Source organism: Marmota marmota, unplaced genomic scaffold, assembly GCF_001458135.2.
Source record: "Marmota marmota marmota unplaced genomic scaffold, marMar, whole genome shotgun sequence".
In the NCBI taxonomy this organism is placed as follows: domain Eukaryota; kingdom Metazoa; phylum Chordata; class Mammalia; order Rodentia; family Sciuridae; genus Marmota; species Marmota marmota.
In genome coordinates this window covers 17,134,503-17,152,855 of record NW_026000222.1, presented here as the reverse complement: position 1 = coordinate 17,152,855, position 18,353 = coordinate 17,134,503, and the positions used below count along the sequence as shown (strand labels likewise).

General features: G+C 43.5%; 2 protein-coding genes across 2 annotated transcripts in view; one reads left to right on the top strand and one right to left on the bottom strand.

The window, feature by feature from the left end:
* The window catches only part of Lrrc36 (leucine rich repeat containing 36), a 59,971-nt gene extending 49,859 nt beyond the window's left edge, over positions 1-10,112 (top strand). The window contains exons 10-14 of the mRNA XM_015496215.2: positions 2,630-2,795; positions 3,868-4,019; positions 4,807-4,930; positions 7,720-7,834; positions 9,710-10,112. Of these exons, the coding sequence (XP_015351701.1) occupies positions 2,630-2,795; positions 3,868-4,019; positions 4,807-4,930; positions 7,720-7,834; positions 9,710-9,935 (783 nt within the window). The 3' untranslated portion in view covers positions 9,936-10,112. The remainder of the gene's footprint in view (positions 1-2,629; positions 2,796-3,867; positions 4,020-4,806; positions 4,931-7,719; positions 7,835-9,709) is intronic.
* A 4,523-nt stretch (positions 10,113-14,635) lies between these two features.
* Positions 14,636-18,329, bottom strand: Tppp3 (tubulin polymerization promoting protein family member 3). The gene is made up of 4 exons (XM_015496214.2): positions 18,128-18,329; positions 15,583-15,776; positions 15,316-15,469; positions 14,636-15,175 (listed from the first exon to the last, which is right to left on the bottom strand). Exons 2-4 carry the CDS (start codon positions 15,768-15,770, stop codon positions 14,987-14,989), a joined length of 531 nt encoding a protein of 176 aa, XP_015351700.1. The 5' UTR covers positions 15,771-15,776; positions 18,128-18,329; the 3' UTR covers positions 14,636-14,986.
* Positions 18,330-18,353: the final 24 nt, after the last annotated feature.

The window sequence follows — 18,353 nt, the reverse complement described above, 5'->3', positions numbered from 1 at the left end:
CTCTCTCTCTCTCTCTCTCTCTCTCTCTCTCCTCTCTCCTTCCCCATTCTCTGCCACCAATGCCCATTTTATCAGACAAAACACTGAGAGTTAATGTATTTAGGGTAAAGGCACAGTATCACTTAGGATATTTGGGATGCCACATTAGTAAGAAGTTTTAGGAAAAAAATTCACCTCTACTTTATATTACATTGTTAAACTCTCAATGCAGGGCTGGGATTGTGGCTCAGTGGTAGAGCACTCCTCTAGCAAGTGTGGGGCTCTGGGTTCCATCCTCAGCACCACATAAAAATAAATAAATAAAGGTATTGTGTCCAACTACAACTAAAAAATAAATATTAAAAAAAATCTCAATGCACTTTTCTGGACTACAAACTCCCTTTCCTGTCAGACATTAGGTGTTTTTTATTTTTTAATATGCAAAGTTTTCAAATTGCTGCTTGAATATAAATATAAAGCCAGACCTTTTTTTTTTAAGGTGCCGGGGATGAAATCCAGGGCCTTACACATACCAGGCAAATGCCCTACCATTGAGTCTTAGCTCCATCCCCTGAATATAAATACAAAAGAAATATGCTGTTCCATTTTTATAAGCTGTTAAGTCAGAAAATTTCCAAAAAGAAAAGAGCATTAAATTTTAAAGATATAAAAAACAATCTTATGTTGCTCAGTTCTATACATGATTTTGTAATTAGAAAATTTATTTTTGACCAACTGACTTTAGAGGCACAAATTGTAAAAATTAAGGTAGATAATACTTTAAAAATCCATAAAGTATATAAAGCATAACTTGTTGAAAATTAAATGACACATAAAAAGTAACAAAATTATCTCATAGTTCATAAAAATTATCCCCAAATCTCCCCAGATTATCATAAATAAAAGTGCTAAAAGGCATATATATTTCCAAGTTGCTTCATGATGTACACACAAAAGTACAATCCACCAAAAACGAATGACAGTAAATATTCATTATTGACAAGTTCCTATAAAGAGTAGCCCTGTGGTGTGAACAGACTTTCTTGACTTTTTTCCCCAATCAGGTTGTTAACTTCTTAAAGGACCCCATCTTTCACCTCTTCATGTATCCATAGTCTTTATTGAGTTACTAGTCCAGTACTCTCAAGACACATGATCAGTGGTCAGTACAGATCTGTTGAACAAATGTTTATCCCATTTGTATTGCCTTTCCCTACCATCATAGGCAACACATGTGAATTAAGCTACAAATATCACTGTCTTTAGTGTTGTTTCATTAACTAATTAATCATTCATAATTTTTTACATCAAAGATTGAGAAATAATTTGGCTGTTTTTAATTATATCAGTCTCATTACAGCCCATGAGACTCTACAGAAAAGATTGGTTGATTTGTACAGTAAAATTCACAATTACATAAATTACATAAATGTCAGATCACAATGAATAAAAACAATTATGGCCAGGTGTAATGGCACCTGCCTATAATCCCAGGAGACTAAGTCAGGAGCATCTTAAATTCAAGGCCAGCCTCAGCAACCTAGCAAGACCCCATTTCAAAATAAAATTTGAAAAAAACTGAGAATATAGCTCAGTGGCAAGCACCCCTGAGTTCAATCCCTGAACCACACACACAAAAAAAAATGTGAATTTTACTATACAGATCTATCTATACAAGTTGTGTATATAGCTCTTACTGAATAAAAAATATCTTTAGTACTAGGTCCAACAGTAACTTCTTTGGGGGAGGGATACTGGGGATTGAACTCAACTACTGAGCCACATCCCCAGCCCAATTTTGAACCTTTTATTTAGAGGGTCTCACTGTGTTGCTTAGTGCCTTGTCATTGCTGAAGCTGGCTTTGAACTTGAGATTCTCCTGTTTCAGCTTCCCAAGCAGGATTACAAGTGTGTATCACCATGCCCAGTGTAACTTTTTTTTTTAATGGTACTGGGTATTGAACCCAGGGGCACTCTACCACACTGAGCTATATCCCTATCCTTTTTTAGTTTTTATTTTGAGATAGGGTCTTGCTAAATTGCCCAGGCTTGCCTTGAACTTGCAGTCCTCCTGCCTCCTTAGTCTCTGGAATTATGGGTGTACACTATCACACCTGGAACCAGCAATAACATATAACATTAAAAATGTTATAGGACATTTATGCTTATTATACATTAAACTTGAATGAGTAAATGACCTGGATCCTTCTGAGGGATTCTTTTTAAGAAATATATACATTAATATATTAAGTAGAAGCTCATTATGAGTTATAATTTCTTATTAATTATTCCCAGTTTTACTTTTTAAAATATTCTACATTTTAATCTTTTTCTATTACATAATATATCAAATCATAGATGTAGGTGTCAAGCAACACATTTTTATTATTAATATATTCTGAAAATCCACTTAGAAAATTATGTTAGAAAATACTCTTACCTTTGATATTATCCTTGAATTTTGTACGTGTTTGCCTTGGGCATAAATAACATGTTATTCCAATCCACACTGAAAGTTGAAACCATCTCTTTTTACTTTTTACTTTTTACCCTTTTTAAAAATATTAGTGCTTTAAATGTCTGGATTCTTACTTTCCATGTTGTGTAAGAATGACAAATGGTTGGGGGGATTTGTGTTTTTTTTCTTGAGCCTCTCTCTAGTGACCTGGGCAGTTTGCATGGTTTGCCAGGAAACCACAGTCCCCCGATCTCTGCCAGAACCCCCCATGTGGCCACTGTCCTCAGACAGCTCCTGGAGCTTGTGGATAAGCACTGGAGTGGCTCTGGCTCCCTCCTCCTCAACAAGAAGTTTCTCGGTGAGTTAGTGCATTTGCAGTTCCTGGAGGAGAACTGCATCTTACTTCTGCTCTGTTCTGCTAAGTCACTTAGACCCTTAATTTGCAAGGAAAATTGTTCTTATACATAAAACATCTCAAAAATACCATAGTTAACAAATATGCATTTTTCTTACATTTGTCTTCCCCACATATTAAAAATCAAGCACTCTTTCCAGTTGTTTTGTAGCAACTGTTTTGTTCCTCCTGTGATGTCTGTGTGTGAGTGTGTATGTGTGTGCACACACATGCTCACACATGTAGGCTTTAGTAATATATAGAATGACCAGATATGTAAATTGAGAATGGTCATGCTAATAATTGCAAAAATATTTTATGATCCTTGGGAAAGTGCCAGTCATGAATTCAACAGAAATTAGGTTTGATCATCAGAATTCTGAGATGACTGTTTAAATTTTATGGTTTGAAAAACTTGAATGAGTAAATGACCTGGATCCTTCTGAGGGATTCTTTTTAAGAAACAGGGGGAAAGCAGTTTTGCAAATTTTGACTTCATGCATTTGTTGTTTAATGAAAGAAGAATTCAAGGAAATTTGGGTGTTAATAAAAGTTGAAGTGAAAACTAGAAACTTGAAATTTGTTTAGGTTGGAAAAACTTTTTTTTCTTAAATTTCTAAGGGCTGGGATGTAACTCAGTGGCAGAGTGTTTGCCTAGTTTACATGAGACCCTAGGTTCAATCCCCAGCACTGAATTTTTTTTTTTTTTCCTAAAGGGACACTTGGGAGAAGAAACCCTAGCCCAATCATTTTCCTTCCCAAGTTGACCCATTGTTCTCATATGGTAGGAAATCATGCCCTGGAGCCATGAATCACTGACTTGAGAGTAGTGCACTCAGGAAGGAAGGGTTGTTGCTGTTCCTCCACAGAGGACATGGGATTTAATATTTTAGCCTTCACAAAACACCTCTTACAACTACTTAACCAAATTATTGTAAAAAGGAGATAGTTACATTACAAAGCTGGGGGTTATGACTAGAAATTCTGTGCTTTAGCCTTTAAGATTGGCCCATGTACCCAACCTGAATTTTTGCAGGTCCTGCTCGAGATCTGCTTCTGTCTTTGGTAGTCCCAGCTCCCCCTCCTCAACAGTGGTGTCGCTCACATCCTGAAGACCCATCCTCAAAAGCCTTCCGCAGGAGGGACAATGAACTGAAGGAGGCTGGGCTACTCGTCCCTAATGATATGGTATGGCTCTCTTGTATTTCTACCTCCTCTTCCTTAACTAAAAAAGAATTGAGCAGCAGGATTAGAATGGCTCTAAGACCCAAAGATTATCATCATTAGGAACACCTAAACACTGTGCAGCCAATATAGAAAAGTCAGGCTGGATGACAAATCAGAAACACAAATCTTTCCATAGGGACAACTTGAAAGTTCTCCAAGAATGACTTTCTCATCCTGGCCCTAATAAAAAAATTTTGAAGAAATACTTGAAATGGGAAGGGGGAGTGAACAAAAACCCTAGAGTGAAAATATTTAGGATCATGATCTTAAAGTTTATGGCTTGAGCAAAATGAAGGAAGGCAAATGTCTCTGTCTTTCCTCCCTTCTGATAGAGCTGAGAGCATAGAACCAGGGTTCATGCTAGAGCATCAGGTTGCTGACTCTGGGAGAGGAAGAAGAAACTCACATCCCCAAGCCTTTATCTCTATTCTTAACATTAGAGGATTTTCAGGCACCAAGTTCAGTTCTAGAAACTTTAGATGACTCAGAATGCTAGCCACTTGTCAAAATGATCACTTGTTTAGCAAGAGTGGTGGGTAAATCATAGGAAAGATCAGGACTCCATGTGATTGATTTGTTTGCTGCACATTAGCTATGTTTGCCAATGAATTAAATTAGTGATAAAGTCATACAGATGCTGACCTTCATTCATTTTATCACTAAAGGAAAAGATTCTTTCAATCCTCTAAAATCACTACTCAGGATATCAGATTCTTAATATGTTGATATTCTGTTTTCTGATCAAAAGGAAAGTTTGAAGCAAAAACTGGTCAGAGTGCTAGAGGAAAACCTCATTCTAACAGAAAAAATTCAGCAGTTGGAGGAAGGTGCTGCCACTTCAATTGTGAGTGGACACCAGTCTCATACTTATGGTAAGTCATGTGTGGGACTTCTCAAGCCAACTGCTATAGATGACCCATTTAATAAGCTTCACCAGCCAAAGTTCATGTGGCTGCCTTTGACTTACTTGGTCATTGCTTTTCTTGGGAGTTAGTGGAAACATCCTGATTCAGAGAGGTGTATTGCAAGGGGCTTGGGCTACCAGATAAAGCTCTTCGTCAGTGCAAAGCATGCACAAATGTTATTATTGCTGTTATTTTTGACAATGCTACTTGCTTTTGTGATTATAGAAGTATAATGTGTTTTCTACAGAAAGTTTGGAAAATACAAGGAGAGTATAACCCTGTGACCTAGCAATAATTATCACTGGTGTTTTGTTAATTTACCTCTATACATGTGTATGTTTAATTAGGAACTTTAAATTGTGTTCTGATATCTTAAAGAATAATTTACAGGGTGTGGTTTAGTGATAGAGCACTGGCATGTACAAGGCCCTAGGTTCAACCCCCAACACTGCAAAAAGTTTTTTTGTTAATTTACATCCAACAAAACACACATTTTTTTAAACTAGGTATTGAACCCAGGGGCTCTTTACCACTAAGCTACATCCCCATCCCTTTTTATTTTTTTTCTTTTAAGACAAGATCTTGATAAACTACTGAGAGGGAGGTTCCCTAACTTGCCATGACTGGCCTCAAACTTTCAGTCCTACTATGTCAGCCTCCTGAGTCACTGGGATTATAGGCATGCACCACTGTGCCCAACAAAATGCACACATTTTAAGTTTGATCCTACTCATATCACAGAACATATCACAGAAAGTTCCCTCATGCCCCTTGTACAGTTTCCCACATTCTCTACCCCAAGAAATCACAGACCTGGTTTTTATACACTAATGTTACTAATTTAATGGCATAGGTAGTTCCTATGGTATCACATGAATATACTGTATTTATCTACCTAATCCTTTGTATAGTTGTTTCCGATGTTTGTTGTTGTTATAAATATAGCTGCCATTACTTATAATAATAGTTATATAAATAATATACAGAGAATATAAGTAATTCTGAAGTGTTTCCAAACATTCAGAAGAAAGAACTAAAGTGGAAGAAGTAATCCTAGAATGAAAATGTTTCTTCGCAATCATCTTTCTTCCCTTCTGATGGAGTTAAGAGACCTAATATTTATACATTCATAACTAATGCTGCTATTCATGTATAATATACACAAATCTTTGTGTACATTTATTTTCTTACAATATTTTCCTAGGGGCTGGGGTTGTGGCTCAGTGGTAGAGCGCTTGCTTCACACATGTGAGGCACTGGGTTCGATCCTCAGCATGACATAAAAATGAATAAACAAAATAAAGATATTAAAAAAAAATATTTTCCTAGAAGTAAAATTAGTGGGTCAAAAGATGTGGACATTTCTTGAGACTTTTATTACATATTGCCAAAAAAGGTGCTTTCAGTTTACACGTGCATCAGCAGTGTGCTCCAATGCTCTTTTATTCCATCTTTGCAAACACTGAGCATGTTTTTAGCTTTGTATTGTTACACGTGAAAAATAATATCCCATTTAAGTCTTGATTATATTACTTTATTACTAGCATATTTTAAGCCAGTTTTTTTGTTTTACTTTTTTTTTCTTCTTTTTTTGGTGTGTGTGTGTGTGTGTGTGTGTGTGTGTGTGTGATACTGGGGATTGAACCCAGGGCACTCCAGTGCTGAGCTTTATCCCAGCCTTTTTAATTTTTTTTTCCCAAGAAGGTTTTGCTAAATTTCTGGTTTTCAATTTGCAATTCTCCTGCCCCAGCCTCCCAAATTGCTGGGATTACAGGCATGCACCACTGTCAGCTAGGCCAATATTTTAGATAAAGTGTGCCCTCCACTTTAAACCTCCAGTTCAGCTTCCCTAAGCAAATTAGAGCCATTCAGACTGTCATGAAGAACTTTATTTGGAAGCACTGAATTTCCATTGTTAAATCCCAGCACAGTCTGATACTCAGAAGCCTGAATAATTGAAACATAACCCCATTTATCTACTCTGAAAATGTAAGTAGGTATTTGTCCACAGGTCTTTACTTTCAATCAGCTAGGGGGCCTGTTTCAGTATTTTGGCTAATTCTGGTGATGAGCACAGTTGCTGTAGTCCTGTTTTCTACCTTCCAGTACTGTCCTATCTCAAATTGTGATCCACATTTGTATTACCTGGCAGCTTATTATGCCATATATTGGGCCTCTTCTCAGACCTACTGAATCAGAATCTATTTTTATTCTCAAGCATATGAACATTAAGAAGTATTGTTCTAGAAACTGGCCTCAGTTCCTGAGCTTTTGCCTACTTCGTTATTATAGGCAGTCATACAATTTAGGGAGGTAGAGATGAGTGTCTCAGCTACAATTCCATTTCTGCAAACATTCATTGAATCATTACTATGTGTCTGACAGTTCTAGATGTTTTCACAAATTACATGTGGAGTAGAGGTCATACAAATGGAGAATATAATACTTATTGACTGCTTAGGTGAAGTGAGGACAGGTGTCTCACTGAATCCTTAAAGTGGTGCTGTAGGGCAGGGTTATTTCCTCTAGTGAAGCTCAGAAAGATGAATTAACATGTTCAAAATTAAGTAGTTAAATGTTAATTCAGATCTGTTGCTAAACTCCATGTTCTTCACACCATAACTCCTGTGTGAATGGAATATGGAGGTGAGTGCCATGGGGCACTCAATTGTCAAAATGACCATTTGAATATGTAAACTCTTATCAAAGGTAAGTAGCTTGGAATCCTGCTCACCCGGCTACGGTACTCTTTGTAGATGATCTTGTGCGCAAAAACCAACAGTTGACTATGCAAGTGGCTTGCTTGAACCAGGAGCTTGCCCAACTGAAAAAGCTGGAGGAGACCGTTGCCCTTCTTCATGAAAGTCAGAGGTAGGCGAGTTTCTGTCTAGTGGTTTCTGGAAGCAGATGTTTACTTCTCTTTATCTCCTTTGCTTTGTTTTTAATGATAATATCTATGAAATTTACAAATTAACTCTAGTGTTTGTGTAAACTTCTTGTTCCTGGCCAGTTAGCTCAGGGATCAAAGTACTGCTTTTGGTGCTGTTCTTATACACCAGGGACTAAAGATCTTTGCTGACATTGGTAGGTTGCAGCATCCCAATAATTAATTTCTTACTGGTTTTAACAGGGTTAACTTCTTTGGGGTCAGCTAACTTTCTTCACTATACCCCCTAAAATCAGTCATCTGGCTCCTCTGGAAAATGCCTTCCTGCTATTGGTCACAAAAGATGCATCAAGAGCACTCAGTAGAGAGTGATAGGGAAAGAATCCAAAGTATGTGTCTTCTTCAGAAGCACTCAAAAGAGTCAGCATCTTCACAGAAGAGTACCCTTGGATGCAGACCAAGAAACACCTGAGAAGACCTCAAGGCCACTGCCTTGGCAGCTCTAGGGAAGCCCTTGAAGTCTTTATTTACCAGTCTACCTCTACTAGGACTTTGAATGACATTTAAATACAAGCACCCCACTCCCAAATCTTCAGCTCCAAGCTTTATCACTCTTTTGTTGAAATAACTTCATATCCAGAGGATTAACCCCCCACTTCTGGGTGGATTTTTTTCATTATATGCATTTATATGTGGGTTGGAAACCAAGAATATGCATTTCCAGTAAGTTTTCAGGTGATACTGTTGCTGCTGATCTGGGAACTACATTTTGAGAGCATAGGGTATCTCATTTGGGTATGTATAGTCAAAATAGTGTATTTTAAATTAACTTGAAACAATTTTTCTGTGTATTGGTCCCATTAACTCAGTGTACAAGTTCACTTATTTCATTTTGGTTTTGATTCTTAGGGATTTTTTTTACTTAATCTTATTTGCATAATTATGTAAAATATTTCTATGTGGCCCCAAAAATCAAATATAAAATAATATAAATTCAGAAAAATCTAGACACTTTTTTCTGTCTCCTCTATCCTTTCCTTTCCTCCCACTGGCATTTTATTGTGGATGGTAGCATTTGTATTCCCCCTTAATTATATAAAAAGAAGCATAATATTGCTTTAACATTTTTATCTTAGAAATAAGTTCACATTAGTCTATGGAGCTCGTTTTCATTCCTTTGTATAGCTGCATAGTACTCTAGTGTGTGGTTGTAGTTTATTTGACTGTCATCTAGTAATGTCTGTGGATATTTTGGTTAGCCATGTTTGGCTGTTAAAAAATAGTACCATCGGGGCTGGAGGTATGGATCAGTGGTGGAATGTGTACTTAGTTATTTGAGGCCCTGTGTTCAACTCCCAGCACCAAAAATAAAAACAAACAAAATAGTACTATAATGAACAGCTTTGTGTATATACCTTTTTTTTTCTTTGCCAGTGTGTGGATGACTTTCAACATTACTTGATAATACAGGGTTCAGAAATACAGGATGGCATCATTGTTGGTTGCAGAGGCAGGACAGAATAGAAAAAGAAGTTACGATTTGGAGAGTGCGTAGAAATTGAGGCCTGATCAGGAGCCAGTGTCCTACTTACCTCATCAGGAAAGTTGTTTTGAAAACAGTATAACAGACACTCTATAAAATGTGAAATATATTATTGCTTTAATCAGTCTGGAACACAATCAGAATTGTAATGAAGAAACTGTACATTTGCTTTTAAAATAACCCACTTACAAATTTGACGATTCTGTTGAAAGATGATACTTCATTTTACATTTATCTTTAGCACACATTTCAGACCCAAATGGCATCTACTTTGCTTTTGTGATTTCATGACTGTCTTTCCCCCTCTGGGTCTCAGATCCCTGGTGGTAACTAATGAGTATCTGCTGCAACAGCTGAATAAAGAGCAAAAAGGTTATTCCGGGAAAGCACTCCTGCCTTCTGAAAAAAGTCATCATCTGGGGACATCATCGCCCTTTGGGAAAAGCACATTGTCTTCTTCCTCACCAGTGGCACATGACACGGGTCAGTATCTAACACAAAGCATCTCAGAAACTGTCCCAGATCCTAATTTGTGGAGCTAGCACTGAACACCTTCACTGTCTACTCTCACATATCGATGGAGGGCTTGCAATGTCTTTGCCACCAGCAAAATATTAAAAAAAAAAAAAAAGCTTATTCTGATTACATTGTATTGTCCCTTCTTTTTATTTCTCTATGTCCTCCCCTTGAATCATTTTTTTTCCTTCTGCCCACAGAAATTGCATCATGTCACACAGAGGCATTTGACTGAAAATGTCAAAAAGGAAAAAACACTGGACACTTCCCCCAGTGTCATTTGATATTGTGTAGTAGAAAGTCATAAAAGAACATCCATCAAATATATTTTGTGCTAAAAGAAATTTTAGAGACTCTATATTTATGGATTCACCAAACACATTTGGAGTTTGTTGGCCCTGGAGTAGCCCATGATTTGTTTAATCAGGAATAAAGCACAAACTCATGCTGGTCTGGGGACAGCATTAAGGTATTATCTTTTTGGTAATGCATAGTCAAAGTTATGTATTTTAAATTAACTTGAAACAATTCTGGAACTTGAAGCTTTGAATTAGGACCAAACAGGTCTATACAAAAACCCTGAAGAGGGCTGGGGATGTGGCTCGCGCGCTCGCCTGACATGCGTGCGGCCTGGGTTCGATCCACAGCACCACATACAAACAAAGGTGCTGTGTCTGCCGAAAAAACTAAAAAATAAATATTAAAACTCTCTCTCTCAAAAAAAAAATTAAAAAAAAAAAACCCTGAAGAGAAAGATGCCCCAGAGAAAGAGAGTAAGGAATCCCAGCATGGGGAAGGCCACGGCCAGGATTAGTGTGTGAGTGGGAGCTGACAGAAGAGTAGGAGGGGAGCAGAATGAAGGGATGCAGCGCCTCAGGAGTGCAGAGTCTGGAGCACTCAGAGGGATTCTGGGGCAGGGTCCGAGGTGGGACATGATTCCATGAGAGTGTAAGAGTGGCAATGAGTCATAGCCTAGGAAATGTAATGTTAGGAATATGTCCCCAGAGGACATTCAACTGAGACCTCAGAATAAGTAAGAGGTACCTGGGAATAAGTAAGAAGTTACTAGACTAGGCAAAGCATAGGCCAAGAGCAAAAGCAATGAGAGAAGCTGCAGAGAAGTAATACATACACAGGCCTTGAAGGAAAGGGGTAAGAAGAAGGTAGCAGGAGTGAGGTCATGTGGCTCCTGGAAGATTTTAGATTAGAGAGGCCCAGGAGTAGGGGCTTGAGTGAGGCTTTCCCTGTGAGAAGAATGGATTGGCAATGATGTGGCACAAGGAAGAACCCCAGAGGAACTAGATAACAGAGACACAGCTTCTGAGTGTGCCAGCGTGGGCTCAGTGTCCATTTCACATACAAGTATACTGTATTTCTTTAATTCTGATCCATTAGGCATTTAACACCTCAATGGGGAAAATGGTTCAAGTTATATTTCTGCTTCAGACTTCTCCCAAGTAGCTTATGTTTTCAGAGAGGGTATAGGGTGAATGACTGTCAACTTAATGCCATGTTATACTTCTCTTCACCTTCAGGGCCACATCAGAGAAAGAGGTGGGTGGAAGGATTAGATAATCTTTTGTGCTTGGACTCTGGTGCTGTGCAGGGAAGGAGGCTTATTGCCATACTAATGAGACATGAAGATCCCACATTTCCTAGTTGTAAATAAAATCTACAGATCTCCAGATTGTACATGGCTTCCCAAGAGGCAGCTGTACAGAGGAGCTGTACATATCTTTGACCTGTGTGCTCCAAGGGAACTAGTGTGAGTTTGTGCTCTGTGGAAATGACAAAAGAGCCTCTTTTCCCCACCCTGCCACTTTTCTGGGCCTGTCCTTGTCCCATTGAGAAACTATCAAAGAGCCTAAGCTGGGGCTGGGGATGTGGCTCAAGCAGTAGCGTGCTCGCCTGGCATGCGTGCGGCCCGGGTTCGATCCTCAGCACCACATACAAACAAAGATGTTGTGTCCGCCGAAAACTAAAAAAGAATAAATATTAAAAAAAAAAAAAAGAGCCTAAGCCTTGCCCAGGAAGGAGAGCATTGTCTATTGACTTCACAGCCCTGTGTTGTCACATTTCAGGGACTTAGGCCAGGCATAGGCCAACCTGCTAGTCAGACCCTTAGAGGAGAAATAATACACTTCTTTCTACTGCCCCGGGCTTTCCTGCATCTGGATGAGCATCTGATAATGGCAGACTCAGAATCTACTCAGGGCACCTCTAAAGAGAAGCAAAGAGCCTAATCCAAACTAAATCACCTTCTACATCATTACCCTTTGTCACAGAAAGTAGCTGGCTCTGACACAAGCTGGCACCTCTTCTGGCTGCTGACTGCTCCTGGGGAATTTATTTCTGGTTCTGATTTTCCCTGTGTGGTACAGTCCTGAGGGCAGGGGTAAAGACTGGGCTGTCAAGAGAAGGGCCAAGGAATTGTTGCCCTGTGGGGCTAACTGAAGCCAACATTCAGCCCTGCTTTTAAAAATCAGTATTGGGGCCTGATGTAAAGGCATGAGGCATGAAGAGAGTGAAAAACAAGAGTTTACCACCCAAGTCCTCTGGAGAGAGGCACAGCCACCCCAACAGGCCTACACTACCCCTAGCTATACAGAAGCATTATTTTTTTTTTAATTTGCAATACTGGGGATTGAACTCAGTGGTGCTTCTACCATTGAGATGTGTCCCCAGCCCTTTCTAACTTTTATGTTGAGGCGGGGTCTCACTAAATTGCCAAGGCTGGTCTCAAACTTGCAATCCTCCTGCCTCAGCCTTCTGAATCTCTAGGATTACAAGCATGTGCCACAAAGCCCAGCTCAGAAAGATTTTAACTCTCCATCCTATAGAACCTCCCCTCCCTTCCTTGTATGCCTAGCCTTGCTAGTAAGGGTACCCAAGGCTTTCCACCATAAGGAGGCTATGAGGGGGAAGAACACAATGCCAGGGCAGCAGTGGTATTGTTCACCAATGGCTGCCCTGCACCAGATTCTGTGAGCCCCATTTGGTTTTTAAGGATCTTCCTGGCCCTGAGTGGCCTTGATCTCTCCCAGGCTCCATGAAGCTTTTCAAGAAGCACAAGGGCTTTACTCCAAGGTAGAGTTTGGGGGCTCAGCCAGTTCTCTCTGGGTTCCTCCAAGCCAGTCATAGTAATGGACAGGTTGCTTCTCCCCTCCATACGGGCTGGTTCAAGTAGCTGGGAGGGTGACTCAGTTTGAATACAGGTAAATTCAGGTTGCTATGAGAGTATTTTGGTAAGTTAAAGCCAGAAGGGGTTGGGTTCCCTGTTGTTACGCTCACTGTGGTAAAACTTCCAATTCAGATTTCCCAAGGCTAGAAGGGATCACTCCTCTACTGCTTGCCGGCGGGAAAGGTAGAGGGAGGGAAGGTGGACAGCCCAGTGAGAAGGAGCCTGCTGCTTACTGCTGGCTGGGAGACAAGGCTCTGCAGAGGTCAGGTGTCAATTCGTGCCCTCAGCTTCCCACTTGAACTCCAGCTTCTCTGTCTGAGACACACTATTTCTCTACACCCCATCCCCAAGTAGTTGGGCTTTAGGGATTTCAGTGCCACCTAAAGCAGGAACAAACTGTGGGATGAGGGAATAAATAATTGCACCGTTTTCATTGTACCAGAAATAGGGCATGTGCTCATGAACATGTGCATTTCAAGCCTTTTCTAGAACCCTTGGGATCTGCCCTCTCCTAGGTAGGCCCTAGGTACCATCAGTCCTCTTGTCACAGCCGAAAAGAAGAGAGTTGGTGCCAAAGCCGTGGGCTTAGGAATAGTTCTGGCCCAACACCCAGAACTTCATGATCTGGAAACATCCAAGAGCCCTCAGAACCAGAGGCCCTACCCATTCGGCCAGAATGGTGAATACATGGGAGGGAATCAACAAGAAAAGGCCCCTTCACTGTGGGACATCCTCTCTCTACCTCCTACCTCTGCCACAGAGCCAGGCTCTGTTACTAGCCATTCAGCCCTACTTTTAAAAATCAGTATTGGGGCCTGATGTGTTGAAAGGCATGAGGCAAAAGGCATGGTTGGGCCTCATCTGCAGAAACACTTTCCTTCTCTGGGCCTCAGTTTTCCTGGCTATAAAATGAGGAAGTTAAATTATGTACTCTCGGGGCTGGGGATGTGGCTCAAGCGGTAGTGCGCTCGCCTGGCATGCGTGTGGCCCGGGTTCGATCCTCAGCACCACATACCAACAAAAGATGTTGTGTCTGTCGAGAACTAAATAAATAAATAAATAAATAAATAAATATTTAAAAAAAAAAAAAAATTATGTACTCTCTAAGGTTCCTCCTGGCTCTGGATTATCTGAGATTTTCATATGGATCCCCAAATAATTTGCCTTGGTAGCCCCCAGTTGGTAGGCTTAGAGCCGAGGCCTGGTCCCAGGGTTTCTGCCAAGACTTGGCCTAGGCCAAGTCTGCTATCTCATCCCTCCTCAGGCTGTGCAAGTGGAGAGGGGCCAAGTCTGCATACTAGGCAACTGCAGGGAGGCAAGCTTTGAGGTCAGGACTCAGGGTCAGGGCCCAGTTAAAAGGCTTTGCATTTCCCTGAGGGACATCTCTGATAGTCTGGCTCTTTGGAAGGGGACTCCTGTGTCTCTCTCTTTCTGGGTAGGCTGCCAGTGAATGGAGGGAGGCCCCATAGGATGTGTATGCAGCAGAATGATGATACTGAGGGCAGTACTTGGGTGTGAATGTCATCATGTACCCAACCAGGCCAATTGGTACAAAAAGTGTCTTTATTGAGGTCTGGGTAAGAATTAGGCACTTGGCCAGAGCAGCAGCTTAAATATGAGGCAAGCAGGCAGAAGTCAGCCATGCCTAGGACCAGGTTGGGGTGGTGAGGCTATAGGCACAGGATTCCTTAGAAGTTGGAGAGGCAAGAGGAGGAGGAAGAGGGACACAGAGTAGTCTGGGTCAGAGGGCTGGTAGGCTGGCCTCATGGGGCTGGGCAGGAAGCTCTGGGTGGCAGGTCCAGCAGGAAAGGGACCGGGCTTCTTTGCTCCATGTGCCCCTTATGCCCAGGCCTGAGCCTCTGGCAGGGGCAGGTGCAGTGGGCGCCTCCCCTGGCCTCACTTCTTCACCTTGGCATCATAGGTGCCTGCATTCTTGTAGGCACTCACATAGCCACTGTCATCCAGGATGTCTTGCCGTCCAGCAATGCCCTTGCCCTTGCCACTCTCATCGAAGCGCTCTTTGTGGGAGCCTGTGTACTTGCTGGTATCCGTCAGCCGGTCCACAGCACCCCCTGTTTTTGCTTTCTGTTTGAACAAAATTTCCAGGCAGGCAGAAGTCAGCCATGCGCAGCCATGCCCTAGTGAAAGAGGCTTCTCCCTTCCCACCCCCAGCCAAGAGTCCCCCATCTCCCTCAGTGGCCTCCAGAGACCAGCAGAGCACTTACAGTGACACCCAAGTTGGCTGGTTCCTTGCCTGCCACCAACTGGCAGATGGCATCGAAAGCCTCCTCCTTGCTCTTCCCCTTGAACCGCTTGGTTGCCAGCTCTTCCAAGGCCTTTTTGAATTCCTCATAGTTGATAACCCGAGCAGACTTTCCCCTGTCATGCACATACGCACCATTAGTTTTCCCCTTCTCAATGTCCTCCCTGGTTCCAGCCCCCAATTCTCCACCTTCTGGGAACAGAAGAAGCAGGGGCTGCAGAGGGCTCACTTGACTTTGGAGAAGACGATGTCGACGTCAGTCCCTGTCACGGCCTTTCCATCAGCCACCTTGCAGTCCTTGCACAGCTTGGCCCAGTTCTTGCCATTCATCTCTTGCCCGCTGGCCTTGGGGTCACCATGGATGGCGAACTTGCGGAAGCTCTCCTCCAGCCCAGCTACATCTGTGCTTGCTGCCATGCCACCCTGTGGGGACCCACCTCAATCACCTCCCAGCCATGTTGCCCCTCCCCCTCCCAAGACCCAGGATATCACTGCCTCTGAGTCAAAAAACCCTCAAGGTCTGAATTGGCACCACTTCTGCCACAGACCCTGAGTTGGGACTGGGGAGAGGGACCAGTACTCAGTGTCTGCCTGGAGCCCAGAGGGCAGAGCCCAGAGGAAGAGCCCTAAGAAGAAAGGTCCTGTCCTTTAGTGCCAGTCCTGGCTCTGAGCTTAGAAGATGAAATCATGATGCCCACAACAAGCTGGGAACAGAGTGGTACTGTCCAGAAAGACTGTGAGGATAGCAGCTGGGGCCATGGCTCTGTCTGGCCCTGGCACAAGGCCTGCCCGGGTGGAAGTGAGAATGGCAGAGCAGGGCCCCTCTCCCAGGAAGCTCCATGCCAAGGTGGGTCAGGGACAGGACAGGCTACTGGTTGGGCAGGTATTTAGTAATGACAATATCTCTGTAAGGGTCATGAAGACCTAGTAAGACCCAGCCCAGGCCTGAGAAGGGAGCCAGAACATACATGCCGTAGGCAGGGGTGCAGCTGGCCCAGCCGGAGCCTTGTTACTATTTGCTGTTAAACAAAAACATGAGGGGAATGGGAGCTTGGGGCTGGCCTGGCCACAGTTTGTGAAGCCTGGAGACAGTTGCTAAGGGAGGGTGGTGCTGCTTGGAGAATGTTGCTAAGGGCAGGATGGTGTCAGGGCAGCTCAGGGAGAAGCTCCCAGTGCTCGGCTGGGCTGGGCTGGGCTGGGCTGGGCCGGGCTGGGCTGGGGAGCTGAGGCCCACGGGTGGGGCACGCCAGCACTCCCTGCGCCTAGGGCACAACCATGGCTTCCTGGCCCCATGCCACCCACTAGGGCTGAAACCTCCCAGTCTGTGGAATTTAGGAGAAGCATGAGATCGGGGACCAGTTTAAGTGGGATTGTAGAATAACTAGAAGAAATAAGCATGCTGGCAAGTAGGACCATGGCCTTGTACTGTGACCCTCCACTGAAGCACATGTCCCTTACTATACCTCAGCCCTCCATTGAGGTCTCCTTGCCACACCCTTGAACAACCACATCAGTCCATATTCCCACAGCCCATATGCACTCCACTGGCCCTCCACACCCTAGGTCTTATACCCCTGACCACACCCACAGCTCTGCATTGCGGCCTCTTCCAGCCACACCCACTGCCCTGGAATTGAGACCTGACCCTTCCCCCAGCTTTCATCCCCCCTACATATGCTAGACCTGCACTGAGACCCCCCTAGAAATACCCTTATCTGCCCTTCACACCCATAGCCCTCCACTCTAATCCCCTGGCCACACCCTCAGCCTTGCACTGAAACTCCCTTCACTGAACACAGCCCTGAACTGAAGCCTCCCTGACCATACCTGTACTGCACATGCAGCATCCCCACACACACCCTGCAGCCCTGAGACCTCCCTAACCAAAGACTCAGCAACCCAACCCCTCACATACCCACAATTCTTATCAAGGCCCCCTGACCACACCCTTGGCACCCCACTTTGTTCACACATCCAAAGTACTGAACTGAAACCCACCAGTGTCCATCTCACACATTAGAATTTCCAGATTTCCAGGCACTATGTTGAGACCACCCCCTGACCACACTCTCAGTCTTGGCTACCATCTTTAACTCTCTGCCTCTTATACAAAAGGTGATCACCGCCTGGGTTTCTGCCCAGCTCCCTTGTCTTCCACCACCACTAGCCTTGACACTGACCACTGCTTCCTGGTGACCCCCACCATCTCTAAATTGCAGTCTCTGGCACTGTGAGCACCCAGAGATCCTACACCTCTGGGAACCTCTGGGAAGACATCCCCAGTCAGCGCTGCACTCCCCCTCCCTCTCCCTGGGTACCATCTCCCAGAAGGGGCCTACAGCTCTGCATTTGTTTTACCAAGGGTAATGTCCAAGAGAGTTTGGGTGCCATATAATGCTTGTCCTAAAGAACTGGGAGGAGCCTGCATACAGTGCTCGCTCCTGTCTGTGGGAAAATGCATTTTGGGTGATCTCAGGGCTGTGGAGCACAGTCACAGGCAGCGTCCAGAGGGGTCTGCAGGCCATGGATGGAGTAGCCACGCCCCTGAATTGAGGCCACCATCCGCTCCGCTCCTGCTGGGACAGCTGGAGTCATCAATCAGCCTAGCAAGGAGGTTGGGACTGGCGGGTGGAACGCTTGGGGCCTGGGTAGGGCAGCTCAGCTGGTTTACTGGGCTCTATATCATCCGGGTTTGGGACTCCTTCCAGGTCGCTCCCACCCACCCCTCTATGTGCAGGATACTGATTAAGGTGGTCGGCGTCCGGGGATCCTACCGGCTTCTATCTCGTGGCTGCTCCTGCAGCGCTTCAGATGGTCAGGATACAGGAATGGACCGACTGATGCGGGAAACCAGGCGCTCCGCAGCTCCGCTCCCTGCCGGCTCCCTGGCGGGACTGCAGCCCGGGCGGCTCCGCAGTATTATCCCCTGTTTCTCGGTCTCCATAGAGACGGCGAGTCCCACCCCCGAGACTGTCTCGGCGGGAGAGTGACCAAGGTCAT